The sequence below is a fragment of the Aulostomus chinensis genome, chromosome 9, assembly GCF_037954235.1.
Source record: "Aulostomus chinensis isolate RoL2024-O1b breed Wild chromosome 9, RoL_Achi_v1.0, whole genome shotgun sequence".
In the NCBI taxonomy this organism is placed as follows: domain Eukaryota; kingdom Metazoa; phylum Chordata; class Actinopteri; order Syngnathiformes; family Aulostomidae; genus Aulostomus; species Aulostomus chinensis.
The window spans coordinates 26,051,206-26,067,118 of record NC_141328.1 but is presented as its reverse complement, the minus strand read 5'-3'; the positions used below and the strand labels follow the sequence as shown (position 1 = coordinate 26,067,118).

At 45.9% G+C, this 15,913-nt stretch overlaps 2 protein-coding genes across 3 annotated transcripts; one reads left to right on the top strand and one right to left on the bottom strand.

Annotated features, from left to right (window-relative positions):
- The first annotated feature begins 1,097 nt into the window (after positions 1-1,097).
- Positions 1,098-8,651, top strand: slc2a5 (solute carrier family 2 member 5). Of its 2 annotated transcripts, none has more exons than XM_086212776.1 (13): positions 1,098-1,289; positions 2,482-2,601; positions 2,697-2,795; positions 3,361-3,521; positions 3,590-3,714; positions 3,799-3,951; positions 4,338-4,463; positions 4,535-4,722; positions 4,878-4,988; positions 5,065-5,166; positions 6,413-6,488; positions 6,664-6,791; positions 7,885-8,651. In XM_086212776.1, exons 1-13 carry the CDS (start codon positions 1,287-1,289, stop codon positions 8,104-8,106), a joined length of 1,614 nt encoding a protein of 537 aa, XP_086068902.1. In that variant the 5' UTR covers positions 1,098-1,286; the 3' UTR covers positions 8,107-8,651. The 2 variants fall into 2 exon arrangements, with proteins under 2 accessions (XP_086068902.1, XP_086068903.1); XM_086212777.1 differs by having other exon boundaries at positions 2,477-2,601.
- A 244-nt stretch (positions 8,652-8,895) lies between these two features.
- ca6 (carbonic anhydrase VI) lies at positions 8,896-13,997 on the bottom strand. The gene is made up of 10 exons (XM_086212775.1): positions 13,850-13,997; positions 13,103-13,282; positions 12,517-12,665; positions 11,911-12,006; positions 10,527-10,593; positions 10,297-10,454; positions 10,081-10,207; positions 9,907-9,990; positions 9,796-9,828; positions 8,896-9,695 (listed from the first exon to the last, which is right to left on the bottom strand). Exons 1-10 carry the CDS (start codon positions 13,938-13,940, stop codon positions 9,061-9,063), a joined length of 1,620 nt encoding a protein of 539 aa, XP_086068901.1. The 5' UTR covers positions 13,941-13,997; the 3' UTR covers positions 8,896-9,060.
- Positions 13,998-15,913: the final 1,916 nt, after the last annotated feature.

The following is a 15,913-nucleotide window of genomic DNA, read 5'->3' as shown; positions in this document are numbered from 1 at the left end:
TCCAATGTGTGCCTTTGTGACTACAATTCACCATAGACAAATAAGACAGCGGTCAAATATGGCATTGAATTCATCCTCAAAGACTGTTTGACAAATGGCTAAAAAGACTTTTAAATTGCTGAGTTACTTTTTATGATTATTTCAACAAAAACAAAATGTACAAAGAAAGAGAGCTCATCAGCATCCGCTATAAGCAAAAGTACAACTATCAATACCAGAAGACACTCCTAATGTGCAGACTACAGACAGGCTTCTGTCTCCACCAGTAGTCTTGCTCTGCTCTCTTTCCAGCTGATGTTAGATTTAGTCGAGTTGAGAGTCTAGACCAGGGGGGGACAACCATGTGCCAAGGAGAGCCGTGTGTATGCAGGTTTTCCTTCCAACCCAACACTTTACCAGGTGACCTCACTGATTAACACTCCTCTGTGGCTGAAGGTGTGTTAATCAGTGGAATCACCTGTTAAAGTACTTGGTTGGAAGGAAAACCTTCATACACACGGCCCTCCATGGCACATGGTTGTCCCCCCCTGGTCTAGAAGATGTACCTGCGAGCTGTGATTGACTAGGTGTCAGCGGAGGAAGGAAATGGAAAATTGGCAAAAATGTATAAAAGCATTTTCTCCTAAACGAAGTGTTGTAGTATAACCAGTAGCACACCCTTGATGGTTGATCTGAATTTGGTGGTCCTACACTTAATATTGATCAAGTTATTGAGCAACATTTCCATAAAAATAAGAATAATAACAACAATTAGCCAAAAATGTACAAAAGCACTTTTTCCCAAACCAAGTGGTGTAGTATAACCAGTAGCACACCCATGATGGCTGGACTGAATTTGGTGGGTCTACACTGTGTAATAATGAAGTTATTGAACAATATTTCCATAAAAATTATAATTATATTCCCCCAAAATCAGCAAAAGTAGTTTTTTCCCAAACCAAGTGGTGTAGTATAACCAGTAGCACACCCATGATGGTTGATCTGAATTTGGTGATACTACAGTGTGTAATAATGAAGTTATTGAATATTTTTCCCTTCGGGGCTGCACTTTGTAGACGGTCCCTGCGCTCTCGCCTCTCCGTCCGCTGCACATTGAAAACAATGTTAATTGTCGAATGCAAAAGACGCCTCATTTCGGTTAAATTGCGGTTGTGGCCCATTGTCTGCACAACTACAATAGCAGAGATGCATCGTTTGTATTTTAAGAACGTTTCGATCTCGGAAGTTCGAATCTGCCAATATCTTTCCAACTTTACCGAAGTTTTTTTTTTCTCGGTGTGCTTCTGATGGTAAGTTTATCCTCTGTTCTCTCATTCGGCCTGGTAGATGAAGTTCCCCAGCACCACGACTCGTTCAGCATTATATCCACCAACTGTTTCATGCCTCAGATTCCACACCATGCACGCTTCACAACTGGGGGGGGGAACATTTTTATCCTAGGAAGACCACTGGTCAGAATCTGATCATGTTTTAAATTCCCACGGCCCAGCTTGCACCGTCATAATGTCTGAATACAACGTCTCGAGGCTTAAGTCTTACTTCCCTTTTTTAAGGTGACCATTGTGTGATTTATTTAATGTATCAAAGTTACGCTAAAAGGGGAAAAATGTCATGATTTCAATTAAAGCTCTGGCGCACGTCACTGCATCTGCGAGCTCATGTTGCCGAGACGATTAGCAAGCTTGGTTAGCTTCGTTAACCTACTGAAAACACAAGGAATTCAGTTTTCAACAAGAAATATAGCAACGCAGTTTTACGCCTCTATAAAGTGGGCAAAGTGGACCGCTAACAGGAACCTTGACCTTTGACCGCCAAAATCTTTTCAGGCCATACTTGGATCCTGGTGGAAGAAATTCCCTCAAGGTGTTGCTGAGGTATCACCTGAGCCAACACAAAAACCCCAGAACCTTCTACAGATGACCTCAGTGTCACAGACTGTGTTTCACTCAACAAAGTCAACATAAAAGGCAGACTGACAGACTCGGGCGTAGTGGTGAGGTGGCACGTGACAAATGAAATCAATCATTAATAAAAGAGATTCACAAGTGTTGTCTCGGCAGAAAATGAATCTGATCAATAACCAGTCTGCTGTTAATTGTCCTCAGTGTAGAAAAATGATACATTCTCATATTTTACAACATTGAAGTCTTTTCCAATCGTGATTTTTTTTTTTTTTTTTGCATCATTCTGCCTTGTGTTGTTGCAATAAACTCAGCCCACAGGTGGAGGAATAATAACAACGCTCATCGGCTTTACTGTCGCAATAAGTTTACCGTCTTTAATGGCAGGGACAATTGAGGCAATTAAGGTGACAATGCGGAGCAATAAAATATCAACATTCAGCCAAGGATTTAATATCTCAAGTGCACTGCATGCAAAACCTCCTGAAGTCACAGGAGCGCAGTCAGCAGCAGGAACGGGATAAACAACGCCAAGTTATAAACCAGTCTTACGCTCTCTGATCTCACGTCCAAAGGGCAGGCTGAAACCAGCGGTGCAGCTCGCCAGAGAACACGGCTTTTATTGCTGGAACTGACAATAAGCGCAAACGCATCCATGGAGAAGAACGAGGAAGGGGGAAAGCCTGCGGAGAGGAGAGGGGTGAGTAACCCACACGTCAAGATTTCAGGATGTATAAATGGTGTCATGCAGATGGATGTGTCACGTGTGTCACGTGTGTCACATGTTCCCGGCAGAGAATAACTCTGGTTCTGGCTTCCGCAACACTCGTTTCTGCATTTGGCTCCTCCTTCCAGTATGGATATAACGTGGCTGTGATCAACTCGCCATCACCGGTAACCCAAAGTGATGCTCTACCCCCTTAAAAAAAAAAAAAAAAAAAAGTGTTATGGACTTTGAAGTATTTAAGAGTCTAGAGCTCACAAAGATGTTTTTTCCCCCCACTGTATGACTTTTGTGACTCCAGAATGCTGGGAGGGCCAGCCACGTACATTTAGCACGAAGCTAATCTTAACTGATGGCTAAAAACAGCTGCAGCAACACGACAACAGCAAAAATTCCCAAGAACGTCCATTGGTGAAGATACCTCGCAGCAGCTTGGCGTAACAAGCAGGCACGTCCAATGGAAACAACCAGCCCACGCCTCTCCGCCCGTTTACCAAACACCAAACCAGGAGAGTTACAGTCTGTTTCCAGCTCAAATTGAAGCTTCACTTGCTGTTAGCTTCAAGCTAAATATACATGGCCGACTCTCTCTGCATCCTGGAGTCACAGCAAAGTGATGCAGGCGGGGAAAATGTGTTGGTGAGCTCAAGAGCACTATTTGTGAGAACTTGAAAGGTAGGAAGGAGCAGGAACTTGAGGTGTTGACGTGTCTCTGTACTGTCCTGCTCCCTCCAGTTTATGCAGCACTTCTACAACGCCACGTACGTGGAGCGTAACGGCAGACAGATGGAGGAGAACCTCCTGACCCTGCTGTGGTCGCTGTCTGTGTCCATGTACCCTCTTGGAGGCTTTTTTGGATCTCTGATGGTGGCGCCACTGGTCAACAAATTGGGGAGGTAATGCTGCATGTTATGTGCCACCCGAGAGTGGACATGTCCCATCATTTAAAGTGTTTGTTTGTCAGAAAGGGCACCCTCCTCTTCAACAACGTCTTCTCCATCGTCCCTGCTGTGATGATGGGCATCAGCGAGACTGTAGAGTCCTATGAGATCATCATCGTGGCCAGGTTCATTGTGGGCATCTGTGCAGGTTGGGAATGATTTTGGGGGGGGGGGGGGGGGGGGGTCAAGACGGAAAAGAATCGTTCTGTGTCAAGCTCTATCTTTTCTGCAGGTCTCTCCTCCAACGTAGTGCCCATGTATCTGGGAGAACTCTCTCCCAAAAACCTGAGAGGAGCGATAGGCATCATCCCACAGCTCTTCATCACCATTGGCATCCTCAGTGCTCAAGTGCTGGGCATCAGACACATACTGGGCAACAGCACAGGTAGTGAAGCCCCAGTAACGCTTGTTGGAGATCTTTAATTGGTTAAATGTTGAGGCAAATCTGCGAAAGATTGGAGTCCTTAGGTGGGAAAATGGTGGGCCAGGTCTCTTTGCCAAGGGTTACACTTGGGCTAGAGTTGTTCCATCATTCATAGCTAAATATGGGCCCCATCCTAGCGTGTGTGTGTGTGTGTGTGTGTGTGTTTACTATCAGAGCTGTTATCAGGATTACACAAAAACTGCAAAGCTGGTTTCATAAAACTTAAAAACACGGGTCAAGACAGAACCCATCAAATTTGAGGGCTCATCCATTTAACGTAACATTATTTTGCAGTCAGAGTGCCCTTCTGGTTTAGAGAGAAGTGTCTCTGTTCCCTGTCGCTTCAGGCTGGACCCTCATGCTGGGCTTGACCGGTATCCCTGCTCTGGTAGAACTCCTGCTGCTGCCTTTCTTCCCAGAGAGCCCCAGGTACACCCTCATCCAGAAAGGGGATGAGAAGACTGCGCAGAAAGGTAAGAGAGAGGGAGCAAGAGGCGAGTCGCTCAGGCAAATGGTCTTTTGGTTCAGGTTCTGCCTCTCTCAGCTCTGCAGCGACTGCGTGGCTGGGATGATGTGGACGCAGAGCTGGCAGAGATGCGTCTGGAGGATCAGTCGGAGAAGGCGGAGGGCCGTCTGTCAGTGCTCTCCCTGCTGTCCCAGCGTTCCCTTCGCTGGCAGCTGGTCTCCATCATCATCATGAACATGGGTCAGCAGCTGTCGGGGGTCAATGCGGTGAGACGGCCAGCGGTCCCGGACTCAACTCACCCAGATTAGAATGTGCCGTTTGGGCTGCGCATCTCTTTAGTGTCGAATCCTGCTGACGCAGCAGAAGGTTCGCTCCTGCGTGTTTTAATTCAGTCCGTCTCTTGTTTAACATCCTCTCTCAGATCTACTACTACGCAGACAGCATCTACGCCTCCGCGGGGGTCAAGCACGGTGACATCCAGTATGTCACCGTGGGAACAGGGGCTGTGAATGTCCTCATGACCATAGCGGCTGTGGGTACCTTTTATTAAAAACTGTGTCAGGCAACGTTGAGGATAAAACAACACAAAGCAGTGTTTGTTCGTCCAGGTCTTCATCGTGGAGGCGACAGGACGGCGGTTCCTCCTCCTCTGTGGTTTCGGGATCTGCTGTGGAGCTTGTGCGCTGCTGACTGTCGCTCTCAACTTCCAGGTACAACGAGAAAGTTTCAGTGCAGCTCACCACCTCAACATGTTACTCTGCTGCTCTCTAGTGGTGCCTCATGCAAAAATGGTCATATTTTGTGTCCTGTTGTGTCTGGTGAGACGACACACTCACAGCAGACTGGAAACAGATTTTCTACCACTTTGTTCGTGAGTTGAAGCTTTAATTTGAGGATAATTACATCTAGAAGACAGTGACTGCATTTTAATGCATTACCTGGCTCACCCCTGATGACACGCCCGGGCCAAAGTCCGAAACTGAACAAAACATAACCTGAAAGTAACATAACAATGACAGGAAAATGAAGCAGAGATCCAAAAACTGAAAGAACAATACCTGAAAATGGAGAAAAAAAAGATCTGGAAAATTTTTAAAAAAGGACAATTGAACCTATAATAAAACAAATTTCAGAACCGCATCAAAATCTGTCTTGACTGCAGAATTTCAAACGCAAACCTTTGTAACTGATGACATCATCAAACTGCTCAAATGTGCAGACCACTCAGGATAGTGTGGCGCTGAGTCAGATAGATGAGACTCAGTCCTGACGCTGTCCCGCAGTGACGGGCCAAATTGTCTTCTGAGGAATCGAGGATCTGGTTTGATTATGTCCTGACAGGCCGGTGATGGGAGTGCGGGTGGGAGGGTAGAGAGGAAATACGCCGAGGAAAACCCAGGATGAGGAGGGAATAACTTGTTTAGCTAGTTGAAGGAATCTGCTGGGAACCGTCATGGGTTGTTCCTTGGCCAATTCTACACCCCCTCCTCCATTTTTTAAGAAAAAGTGGCCTGTAAACATGACCTCCTAAGAGGTCAGTGACGGGCAGAGTCACCTAATGCGTAAACATCTCTCAAATCTGAACGTCACCTGCGTTTCCGTGAGGTCTTTTGTCGAAAGGTTGAAAGTTTGAGTCTCTGTGCTGCAACCCAAATTCTGCACATCCTGCAGTTGGATCTCCTGCAGCGCTGTAGAAGATAGAGCGATGATTTGACATTTCCATTAGCTGAGCTCATGATGTTTAAACACAGTCACCCACCGCTAACGGGTTAGGAACACTGACCATCACATAACCACTGAGCCAGCTGCAACCCTGACTGGATCCATCGTTTTCAGAATGGTTTTGCAGGGGCACAGATGAGGAAAATCTTCTCAACTGAAGACACATTTTGCTCCTTTTAAAAAAAAAAAAAAAAAAAAAGCCCGGCAGTCAGTGCTGTTGCTTGTTGTTGACAGGACACCGTGCCATGGATGCCTTACATCAGCATCGCTTGTGTCATCATCTACGTCATGGGGCACGCCATCGGACCCAGTGAGTTGGCCGGCTTATTTACTCTCCCTGCTTTCAAAAGGGTGCATTAGCTGAAGTGTTGTTTGAACTTCAGCAAACATGTAGAGTGATAAGAGCCGTCCACTGTTTGACGCCGTGGCCCTGAAGACTAACGATTCATCTCCAGCTTTGGGTTGACCACATCTGTGCTCTGCAGGTCCCATTCCTTATGTGGTGACCACTGAAATGTTCCGGCAGTCGGCCAGACCCGCCGCCTTCATGGTCGCAGGCTCCGTCCACTGGCTCTCCAACTTCACCGTCGGCTTGCTTTTCCCCTTCCTGGAGGTCAGTTGCGAAATTCCCAAGGCGTTCTACAAACAGGGAGCAAAGTTGAGTAAAAATGTAATTGATTACAGCTGTCGTTTCAATGTAAGCAGCAACATCCTGGACATGACATGATGACATCTGGAATTTACTCGTTTCTTTCTTAACATTTGCAAAAACAAAGATCTCATCAAATATAAAGGGTTTATTGAGCAGCAGGGCTCAGCGGTAGAGTGGCCGTCTAGCAACCAAAGGGTCGCTGGTTCGATCCTCATGTCACCTGGTGACCACGGCCAAGTATCCTTGAGCAAGATACTGAACCCCCTAACTGCTCCTGATGGATGGCGATAATAATATTCATAATCTTGATTCCCTGTTTTACATTTTATCGTAAACGATGATGTTGACTTAATTAGTTCATTCATTGTATTCATTTTCCCCTGTTTTTATTTACCTGCTAAAAGAGATTTTGAGGCTCTCTCCATAACGTTCGTTTGTTTTTTTTTTTGTTTTTTTGTTTGTTTGTTTTTTTGCGGATAAATAAAAGTTGACGCAATATGCTCAATAAAACGAGGTCACGACACAGAGAAGCACCGCGGCGTGTTACTGACGTTCAGCCGAGTGTTTGGATTATTCTGTCACAACTTTATTGTTTGGGCTCAGTCTTGTCTGCATGACTTCCAAACACAGCGGTGACAAACCACTCCAGACACACTCCCGGCATCATCCAAGAAGTGTTTATGTTGTGTCAGGAAGTCAGTTCATGCCAGCTGAGCGATCAGTTCCACGCGCCTGATATTCTCCGATCCCTTCTCCTCGGAGGAATGGCATGAGCCCCAGTCTACTGCTAGGTTCTTTTGTCTCTGCTCTGATGGTGTGATCTTGAATGCAAATCTGACAATGATGTTCTTGTCATGTTTGCCTCGCTTGTGTCTTGATCTCTGAAAACATACAAGGGTGGAACAGAAACCATTCAAAAAAAACAAACCCCAAAAAACAAGCATCCGTCACCTTGGCTGCTGCTCTGGTCTCCAGACTCTCTCTGCTGAGCATATTTACGTTTCATCTCAAGGACACGCTGATCATATTTCCTCTCTCCCCCGTCTTCCTTCAGAGGGGCCTGGGCCCCTACAGCTTCATCATTTTTTCCTTCGTCTGTTTGGTTACGCTCATCTACATCTGGCTGGTGGTTCCTGAGACCAAGAACAAGACCTTCCTGGAGATCTGCCAGATGTTTGCCAAGAGGAACAAAGTGGAGATCAAGCTGGGCGATGGCGATCTGCCACTGAGGGAGAGAAAAGAGAGTCTGGAGGATGCCAAGGTCACGGCCTTCTGAAGACAAATGAGAACATTCAGAGGGGAGGAAGTCATCACTTCAGGGGTAATTGTAATGTGCTTGTAAGAAAGGTCCCTGTTATTTTGTATTTAGGATTGTTGTATTTGTTAGTTCCACCTTAAGAATAAACTAAGCCGTTAGTAATAGTGACCGGCCACCTTAAGTGCGCCGCGCGTTGCGGGATTATTTTTTCCTTTCAGAGCGACGGAGCGCTACGTTTTTTTTTTTCTATCACTTAACAAGAGCGGTAGCGATAATTTTTGGAGAATAGTTTGGTGTATGGTGCGGTGTGGTGGAAGGTGTGAAGAGGAATGTAACCAGCTGGTATGGAGGATCAACAACTATAACTCCGCGTCAAGTTCGAGTCAGTCCGGTGAGTTGTTAGCTAAGCGCCGTCGCGGCTATAGCTAGCTACAGCGTCTCCAGCTAACGGGAGCCAGCCTACAGCTGCGCGAGGACAGTGTGTAATAGAGAACAACTACATCGGAGAGTGAATGTAATGTACCCACCTGCTTATATCCTAATTAAAGTGGCCGAATACTCCATCCCCTCTCCTGTCAATTGTGTTCTAACCGACACCCCGGGGGCGAACAGAGCATATCCCCATACAATTAGTAACCGTAAACAGTCCTTCTAAAGTCTCCATAACAGTGCTGGACGTTGGAACAGAACTGGAATTGTTATATAATCTATTTTTTAGCTTGTATTTTAAATTTTAATAAACGTAATATCTTACTGCGAAAAGGTTTATGTGCTACATGTCGCAGGAGTCGTGAAACAAACCAAAAGTCAGTTGTAAAGCTTTAATGATGCCGCAAAGATATGAAAACAATACAAGGCAAAAGCTTTGAGATACATCTTGCATTAACTATTGACATACAAGTGCCTGAGAGACATTCAACCCTTCATGAAATCCTTTTAGCCCCCACCATCAGGTAGCGCACAGAGCCTCTCTCAGGAGCATCTGTACTGGCTCTCCAGCTGCACCCCTCCATACAGGCCCAGCTTGGTGGTCCCCCAGCTCAACACATTCCCCACCACTGTGCTATTCCTCTCGCATAACATCTGGTCCCGGATATCCGCTGTGGTCAACACGTAATCCCACACGTTCACATCTGTCATCTTTCCCACGAAGGCGTCTTCGTTCGAGATGCCCAGTAAACCGTCCTGGTCTTTGCCCAGGATGAACATCCCGCCAGGGCTGACTGTGTAACCGCTTTTCAAGTAGCGCTGCTCCCCCACCATACCGTTGATCCACAGCTCCGCGCCGCCCGTGTGGGATGACCAGGTGATGCAGTAGTTGGCCCAGTCAGGGGACTTGAAGTTGTGGGGCAAGTTGACAAACTCGTTGCCGATCCAGAGGCCCACCTCTTTACCACCTCCGTCCTCGCCGATGGAGATCATTAACTCGTTGTCATTGCCGTTGCTGGAGTAGGAGATGACGGTGTGAACCCCCTCGACTTGAGGCAAAACATGCATGCAGATGGTGAAGGAGTCCAGGTCCATGGGATGGCTGAGGCGGGCGAGGGCGTAACTGCCGGCGTTCTTCTCCTGGAAGTTGAGCACCAGCGGAAACAAACCTTGGGGTTCTGAGGAAGACAGAAGCCAGACTCATGAAGCAGAGCAAGAAGTGTCCATCGTTCACAGTCACAAATCAGCGTTTCAGAACAAAGTCAGTGACACACTCACCATATCTGGCTGGCTTGGAGTTGTGACGTCCACCTGAAGAGCACAAGTGGGGTGAATAAAAGCGGCTTTTTCTGTCTGTTCATCTGTAGCAACTTTTATGACTTGACTCACCCAAGTACATGTGCTTCCCAAGAGACGTGATCAGACCTTCGATCTTCAGGAGTCTGGATTCAATTTCATCTTGCCGGCAAAACGCTGGAAAAAAAAGTGAATGGAACCGGCAAAAATGAGACTTTTCTCTCTACCAGCACAGCTGTTTAATCACAGTGCCTCGACATTACACACTTCCTTTCCCAAGACGCGGCAAGAAAGAGGATTCCACAACTCGGTCGTTGAGCGGCTGAGCAATGCGGTAGTCATTCCACAGCGTCTGGTTGTGAATATCCATGAGTGTGCTCTCCAGTTTCCTGATCTGAGTGCAGAAGAATACGGGAGAAGGTTATTGGACAAATTCAAAATAAGCATGGATGAGTGGAGCGGAGTTTTTCCTGGGTGCCGCACCTGATTGTGTGAGAGAGTGATGGGTGTATCAAACACAGTCCAGAGGATGCTCTCGTAGCAGGGCGGAGTGGTGAGGGAGCCCTGGTACCTGAAGAAGTGGTTCAGGTTCTCTGGGAGCATGGAGCGAACATCCAGGCTGGATACGTTCATGGACTGACCTGTCACAGTCACGGGGTCACAAGGTCACGATCACAACAGACCTAGTTCACTCAGTTCCACCTGTAACTCACCTGCATACTTGATATTAGCCAGGTTGGAGATGAAGTCACTGTAGTAGGTGTTCTCAAAATGTCCGTCCTGTCAGTAAACCAGACTCGTTTTAGTTTATAAGCTCAGCCAAAAACTTGAACAGCTCAGTGAGGAAATCCAAGATGTCTGCCGTAATTCCTCATTCCAAAGAAAAAGTGTGTATACAGGAACCAGATATCCGTGCGTGAACTGGGATGGATGATTTCATCAGTCTGCAGTTCGGTTTTGTTTTCTCTTCCAAACGAGGAAGTTTAGTTTGATTTTTTTCATTACGGGTTGTGGCGCAGAAGGAGGCGGACCCAAATAAACAAAAAAGCAACGAGAAAGCTGGAAATGAAGAACTTGTATGCAATCTAAACACCCAAAAAGGAACAAAAAACAGAAGTCAAAACTCACAAATCTTGTGCAGAACACAGACTGAAAAACAGGTTGAACGGAGCCTTTGACAAAAGTAACAACTAAATGAACCCCAACAGGAAGAATGGGGTGATGGACAAGGAGTAAATGAGCTGATTGGCTAAGAGTCAGTACAGGTAGGCCGAAAACAATAGAGGGACAAAAAGAAAACGAGTCAGGCGGAGAATGAAGTTTTCAAAATGAAACAGGAATTAGCAGAAAGCAGAAAACTTCAACAACTTAAAAACAAAAAAAATCAAATTCTGAGGAAAAACCCAGATGTCATTTATGTTTGTCACATTGTGATTCTCTGCTTGTCTGATGAGGTTGTTACCACTGCGAGGACTGATGGCCAAGCCTACACACACATCTGTCAAGGCCTTCATTAACGTCTGGAAGTACATCAAGTACTACAAACATGCCTGCATTTTCATAAATGGGGTTTGTGGTATTTCCTGAAAATGACATTAAAAACTGCATCATAAAGACGGCAAAAGAAATCCTGGAGCTGCCTCAACATTCAAAGGGTTTCAAACGTATATAAAAGTAAAATAGATCTGTAATTGTCTCGCGTCTGCAACACCAGAGGAACTACGAGGAGTGAAACCCCCCCACCCCCCGCGCGCGCGCTGTCAACCGCTCCGGCAGCAGTGTGTGGGGGGGGGGAGAACTCCTCACAGCTGAGGCGCGCTGACTGCTGGAGAGGCAGATCATTCCTCCGGAAACCAGAGCTCATTCAACAAGTGGAGCCTCCCCCCAGGACAAAGTCACACCGCTTCAAAGGACTCTGGGTCATTGTGCGGCGTTGCACTTCAAAGATTTTCATTTAATATTATAAACATCCTACTGCAGAAACAGGGGCCATATACCTGAAATATTGCTGCATCCTGTGCAGATAACGAACAGTTTGATAGTTAGACAAAGCGGGCTGTGGAGGAAAGGGAACAAAGGTAATTGTGGCTTACGTACATCATAGAAAAAGGCGAGCACTGCCAACCCGTCTGGCTTATCTCTGGCTTCAGTAAAGCTCTTGTACTTGTCAGAGTTGTAATGGACAACATGGAGCTGGAAGACAAGGTGGGCACACACAGCAGGTTAGCTGCCAGAATAAGCTGGATGACCTTCTGCTCAAATTGGAGGAGTCAAAACATAGAACCAGCAAACTGAGGTCCGTTCAAAGACAGAACAGAGATACTTGAATGGGGGAACTTGAACCAATTAGCTTGTAGGCGCCTTGAGCTACAGAGGAAGCGTGGGATTGTTTTTCAAATTAAAAAAAAAAAAAAAAGACTAGGAGAAAGCTGCCAGATCTGGTTTCAATGGTAACAAAATGTAACACAAACGCCAGACAATAATCCTGATGGGTAGTGATAAATCATTGCAGCATTTCAACAGAACCCAAAAGGAGTTCCTGCTCTTGTGACATCATGTTCTCCATCTGTGTGGGAGCTACAATGATTTGTCATTTCCAGGGCAAAGAGACACGGTGGATCTTTCACTGCCGCCGTGGCGCTCCAGCTTCAGTGACACCGTTGGCATCTGCCTATTCTTGTCTAATCAGAGTTTGTAATCAACCTCCGCCATGTAACGGATGCCGTCGATGGTGTGCTCCGCTCCACTGGCCTCCAGGTCCCAGCCGCCCCAGTGCAGGTGCATCTGGACTGCTGTGTATTTTCCAGGGAGGCCCTTGGTGATCATCATCGTGGGAGGCAGGTCGATCTGAACTGGTTAAAACAGGAAAACATTCACGCTGTCAAGCAACTCAGCAGAAATCACCAACAAAAGAGAGGGAAAAAAAAGTTGTTTAAACCTGAAGATCTCACAATCTGTGCCTGAAGTGGTGGTGTGCTTCAGCTTTTTCTATGTAGGTTGTTTTTGTTTGTTTGTTTGTTTGTTTTTACCTTCCATGCATCCACTGATTCCACACAACGTGAAAATCACACGTTTTGTTTGTTTTGTGTATTTTGCCAATCAAGTAAAAGTCTTATGCAACTTTCAACTGTAAAAAGAGCACAAGCACATCATTCAAAGGCAGGACAAATACGTCACCACAAGGCCACCCGGGGGGGCAAGGATGGAACAAAACAGAGAAAAATATGGCATATAAAAGATGAATGGAGCCTACCAACGCACCTTGATGGTCTCGAGTGGCGTGTCTTACCCGTGTGGCCGTTGTTGGACATGAGGAAATTGCCTCTCTGGTCATCGTATCCGAGGAGCTCCAGCTGCAGCATGTCTGGGTTGTGTCTCACGTAGCGCCGCTGGATGTCAATAGGAGACTGTTTCTTCCCTCCACATGCGGGGTACTTGGTCGGCCAGTGCATCTGGTCCAAAGCTCCCTCTTCAGCATGAAATTAGTGAATGACATCGATCAGTCAAACTGTGGCATTAAAACATCCACAAAGTTGTTCGAGTGCCACTGGACCGAGATGAACCCATTCAGGGAGGAACTCCTGCAAGAAGTTTGTTCTTCTTCGTGGAGGATTAACCAGGTCACGGTGTTGGGTACACTGGTGGAAACTTGCCCAACTGGATATTGCAGCTAATCATTATTTCCCCATATATGCAATAACATATTTACCATAAAGAGGATTTGTCAAGGGCTCCTCTTGTGACCAAAGTTTCAGCTACGAAAAAGCCACGAAAACCCAGCATGTAAATGACTCGGGTGCAAAAATATTTAAAATAAATAAATACATGTATCATATTGGTTTTAAAAATTGTGAAAATGTCCTCATGTCGTCCATCACCCACACAAATGCGCACTGGACATGTTGTGACGCACGTATTACGCATCAAACATCTTCAGTTCTGTCACTTTAAAAAAAAAAAAAAAACATGAATAAATTTTTAGAGAAATTAAAATAATGATTTATGTAACATGCCATTCATAAATGATGAAGCCCACCTGTGTATGTCCAGTGTATCCCATCATGAGGAATCCCAGCGCTGACAACGCAAACCGCGACCGCGGAGACGAGCAGAGAGAAGAAGTCCATCGCTGCGTCCGCTCCTCTGACACCTCGCAGAGGTTTTCGCTCAACATTTAAAGTGCGAGTGAAGGGAGGTGGAGAGCCTCCGTTGTAAACGCCCAGAGCCTTTCTCGGCAGAGCTGGAGCGTCAGGGGCGGCCGACTTTCTGTGAAAGAAAGGTCTTTAGATTAGGATTAAGGGATTAAAATCCGTCACCGTGACAGAAATTGATCGATGCTCTCATTCTTATTTTCGGTGTATTTTCTGCAACTCTCATCCTCTGATACTTTAATTTCACCTGAGGTTCAAATGACCTCATCAGCGTTCCTGTTTTGCAGCTGAATTACTGGATTCCTGCTTCTTCTTCTTTTTTTTTCCTTTTCCCAACCTAAACTGTAACACACCTTGAAAAGCAACACGAGTTCATAAAACCAGAAGAGCTGCTCCAGTAGGAAATAATAGGATAATGTGTGACACCTGTAGATGCGCACTAGTTACAACACGTCCAACACCTCAGCCTGAAATGCCAGAGCTGTGAGTGTGTGAAGCTGCGGTGTGCCCAGGAGAAATATTAAAAAAAAAGGGAAAGAGAGGGGGGAAGAGAGAGGGAGAGAAAGGAGGGGAAAGTCGGAACATTTTGTGGGGTTATTTCAGGATTAGGACAAAACCCTGGTCAAGACTCTCCATCTTATTAAATAAACTCATTTCCATTCCTGCCCAGAGCGAGATTGGAAACATGTGTGATGAAGATGTTAGAGCGCTGCCATCAGCCTGCTGGCAGTAGTTCACCAATTAGTGGGTTCCAGTTACATTATTTTATTTTAGTTGTTGTTTTGTTTTGTTTTTTTACAAGACCTTATAAACCAGTAGTGATTTCCCGGAGTTCTGATGTCACTGCTTTACAAATAACCAGCGCAAAGTTACTCAATCTGGCCAAGAGGCTTCTGCGATTTGTGGCTTTTAGTCTCAGAGCAATAAACAGGTTATAAAGAGTTGACTAATACGCTTCTCTTAAAATGGTCGTTTTAGCTTCTTTTTGAAACTGTTATCGAAATGTAAAAACATATTTCGGAAAATGGTGAAACTCCCCGTGTATTTAACAAAAGCCAGAGTGGGTAAGAGTGAGTTTGGGGGTGGGGGGGCGTCGGGGGTCCTGTGACGTCACAAAGCATCGCTTTTTAGAATTGTGGACTAAAGCCTCACTGATTCGGATCCTGTCACAAAGTCATCCAAGCTCCAGCTGTCTATCACTGCGACAGGCCCCCTCCCCTCTTTTTATTTTTTTACTTGAACAGAAAAAAAAAAACTTTTTGCAGCTAAAAATGATCTCATGCAAACAACTTCAAACTTCATTTCCTCGAGGAACCAACAACACACACACACACACACACACACACACACACACACACACATACACACACACACACACACACACAGTCTGACACCGATCTGTGGAGTATTTGGACGACAGATAAGCAGAGATTCTTTACAGATTTTTTTTTAACAACTGGAGTTTAACCTGTACGCAAAGGTTAAAAATCAAAGTTCATGCTGGGATGTGTTTGGATAAGTGCGGTCAAAGAGAGTCCTGATAGCTGCAAAAGTGTGTGCGTGTATGTGTGTGTGTGTGTGCGTGCTTGCGTGTGTGTGTGTGTGTACGTACATAGAACTGATTGAATTACAAACTGATTAAAGGATTGAACTCGACACTCATGGTTCCGCTCCTAGAACCTTCCTCTGCACTTGATGGATACCAGTTGTCTTCCCGTCTGGATGTCAACGCCTGAGGGCTGACGGAGGCGGTTTTGAACCACCCCAGGTGGAGTGGACAGTGCTGACCTTTACGGGTGAGGTGTCAGGAGACTATTTTGTCTGGGATCATTAAGGGACCGCAGATTTGATGCCTCTCCGTGCTCAGCTTGCAAACACCAGCACTTAAACATGAACTGTTGCCGTCGTCTTCCCCCGGTTAATCACCGGGTTCAGCTTTGCTCCGAGGA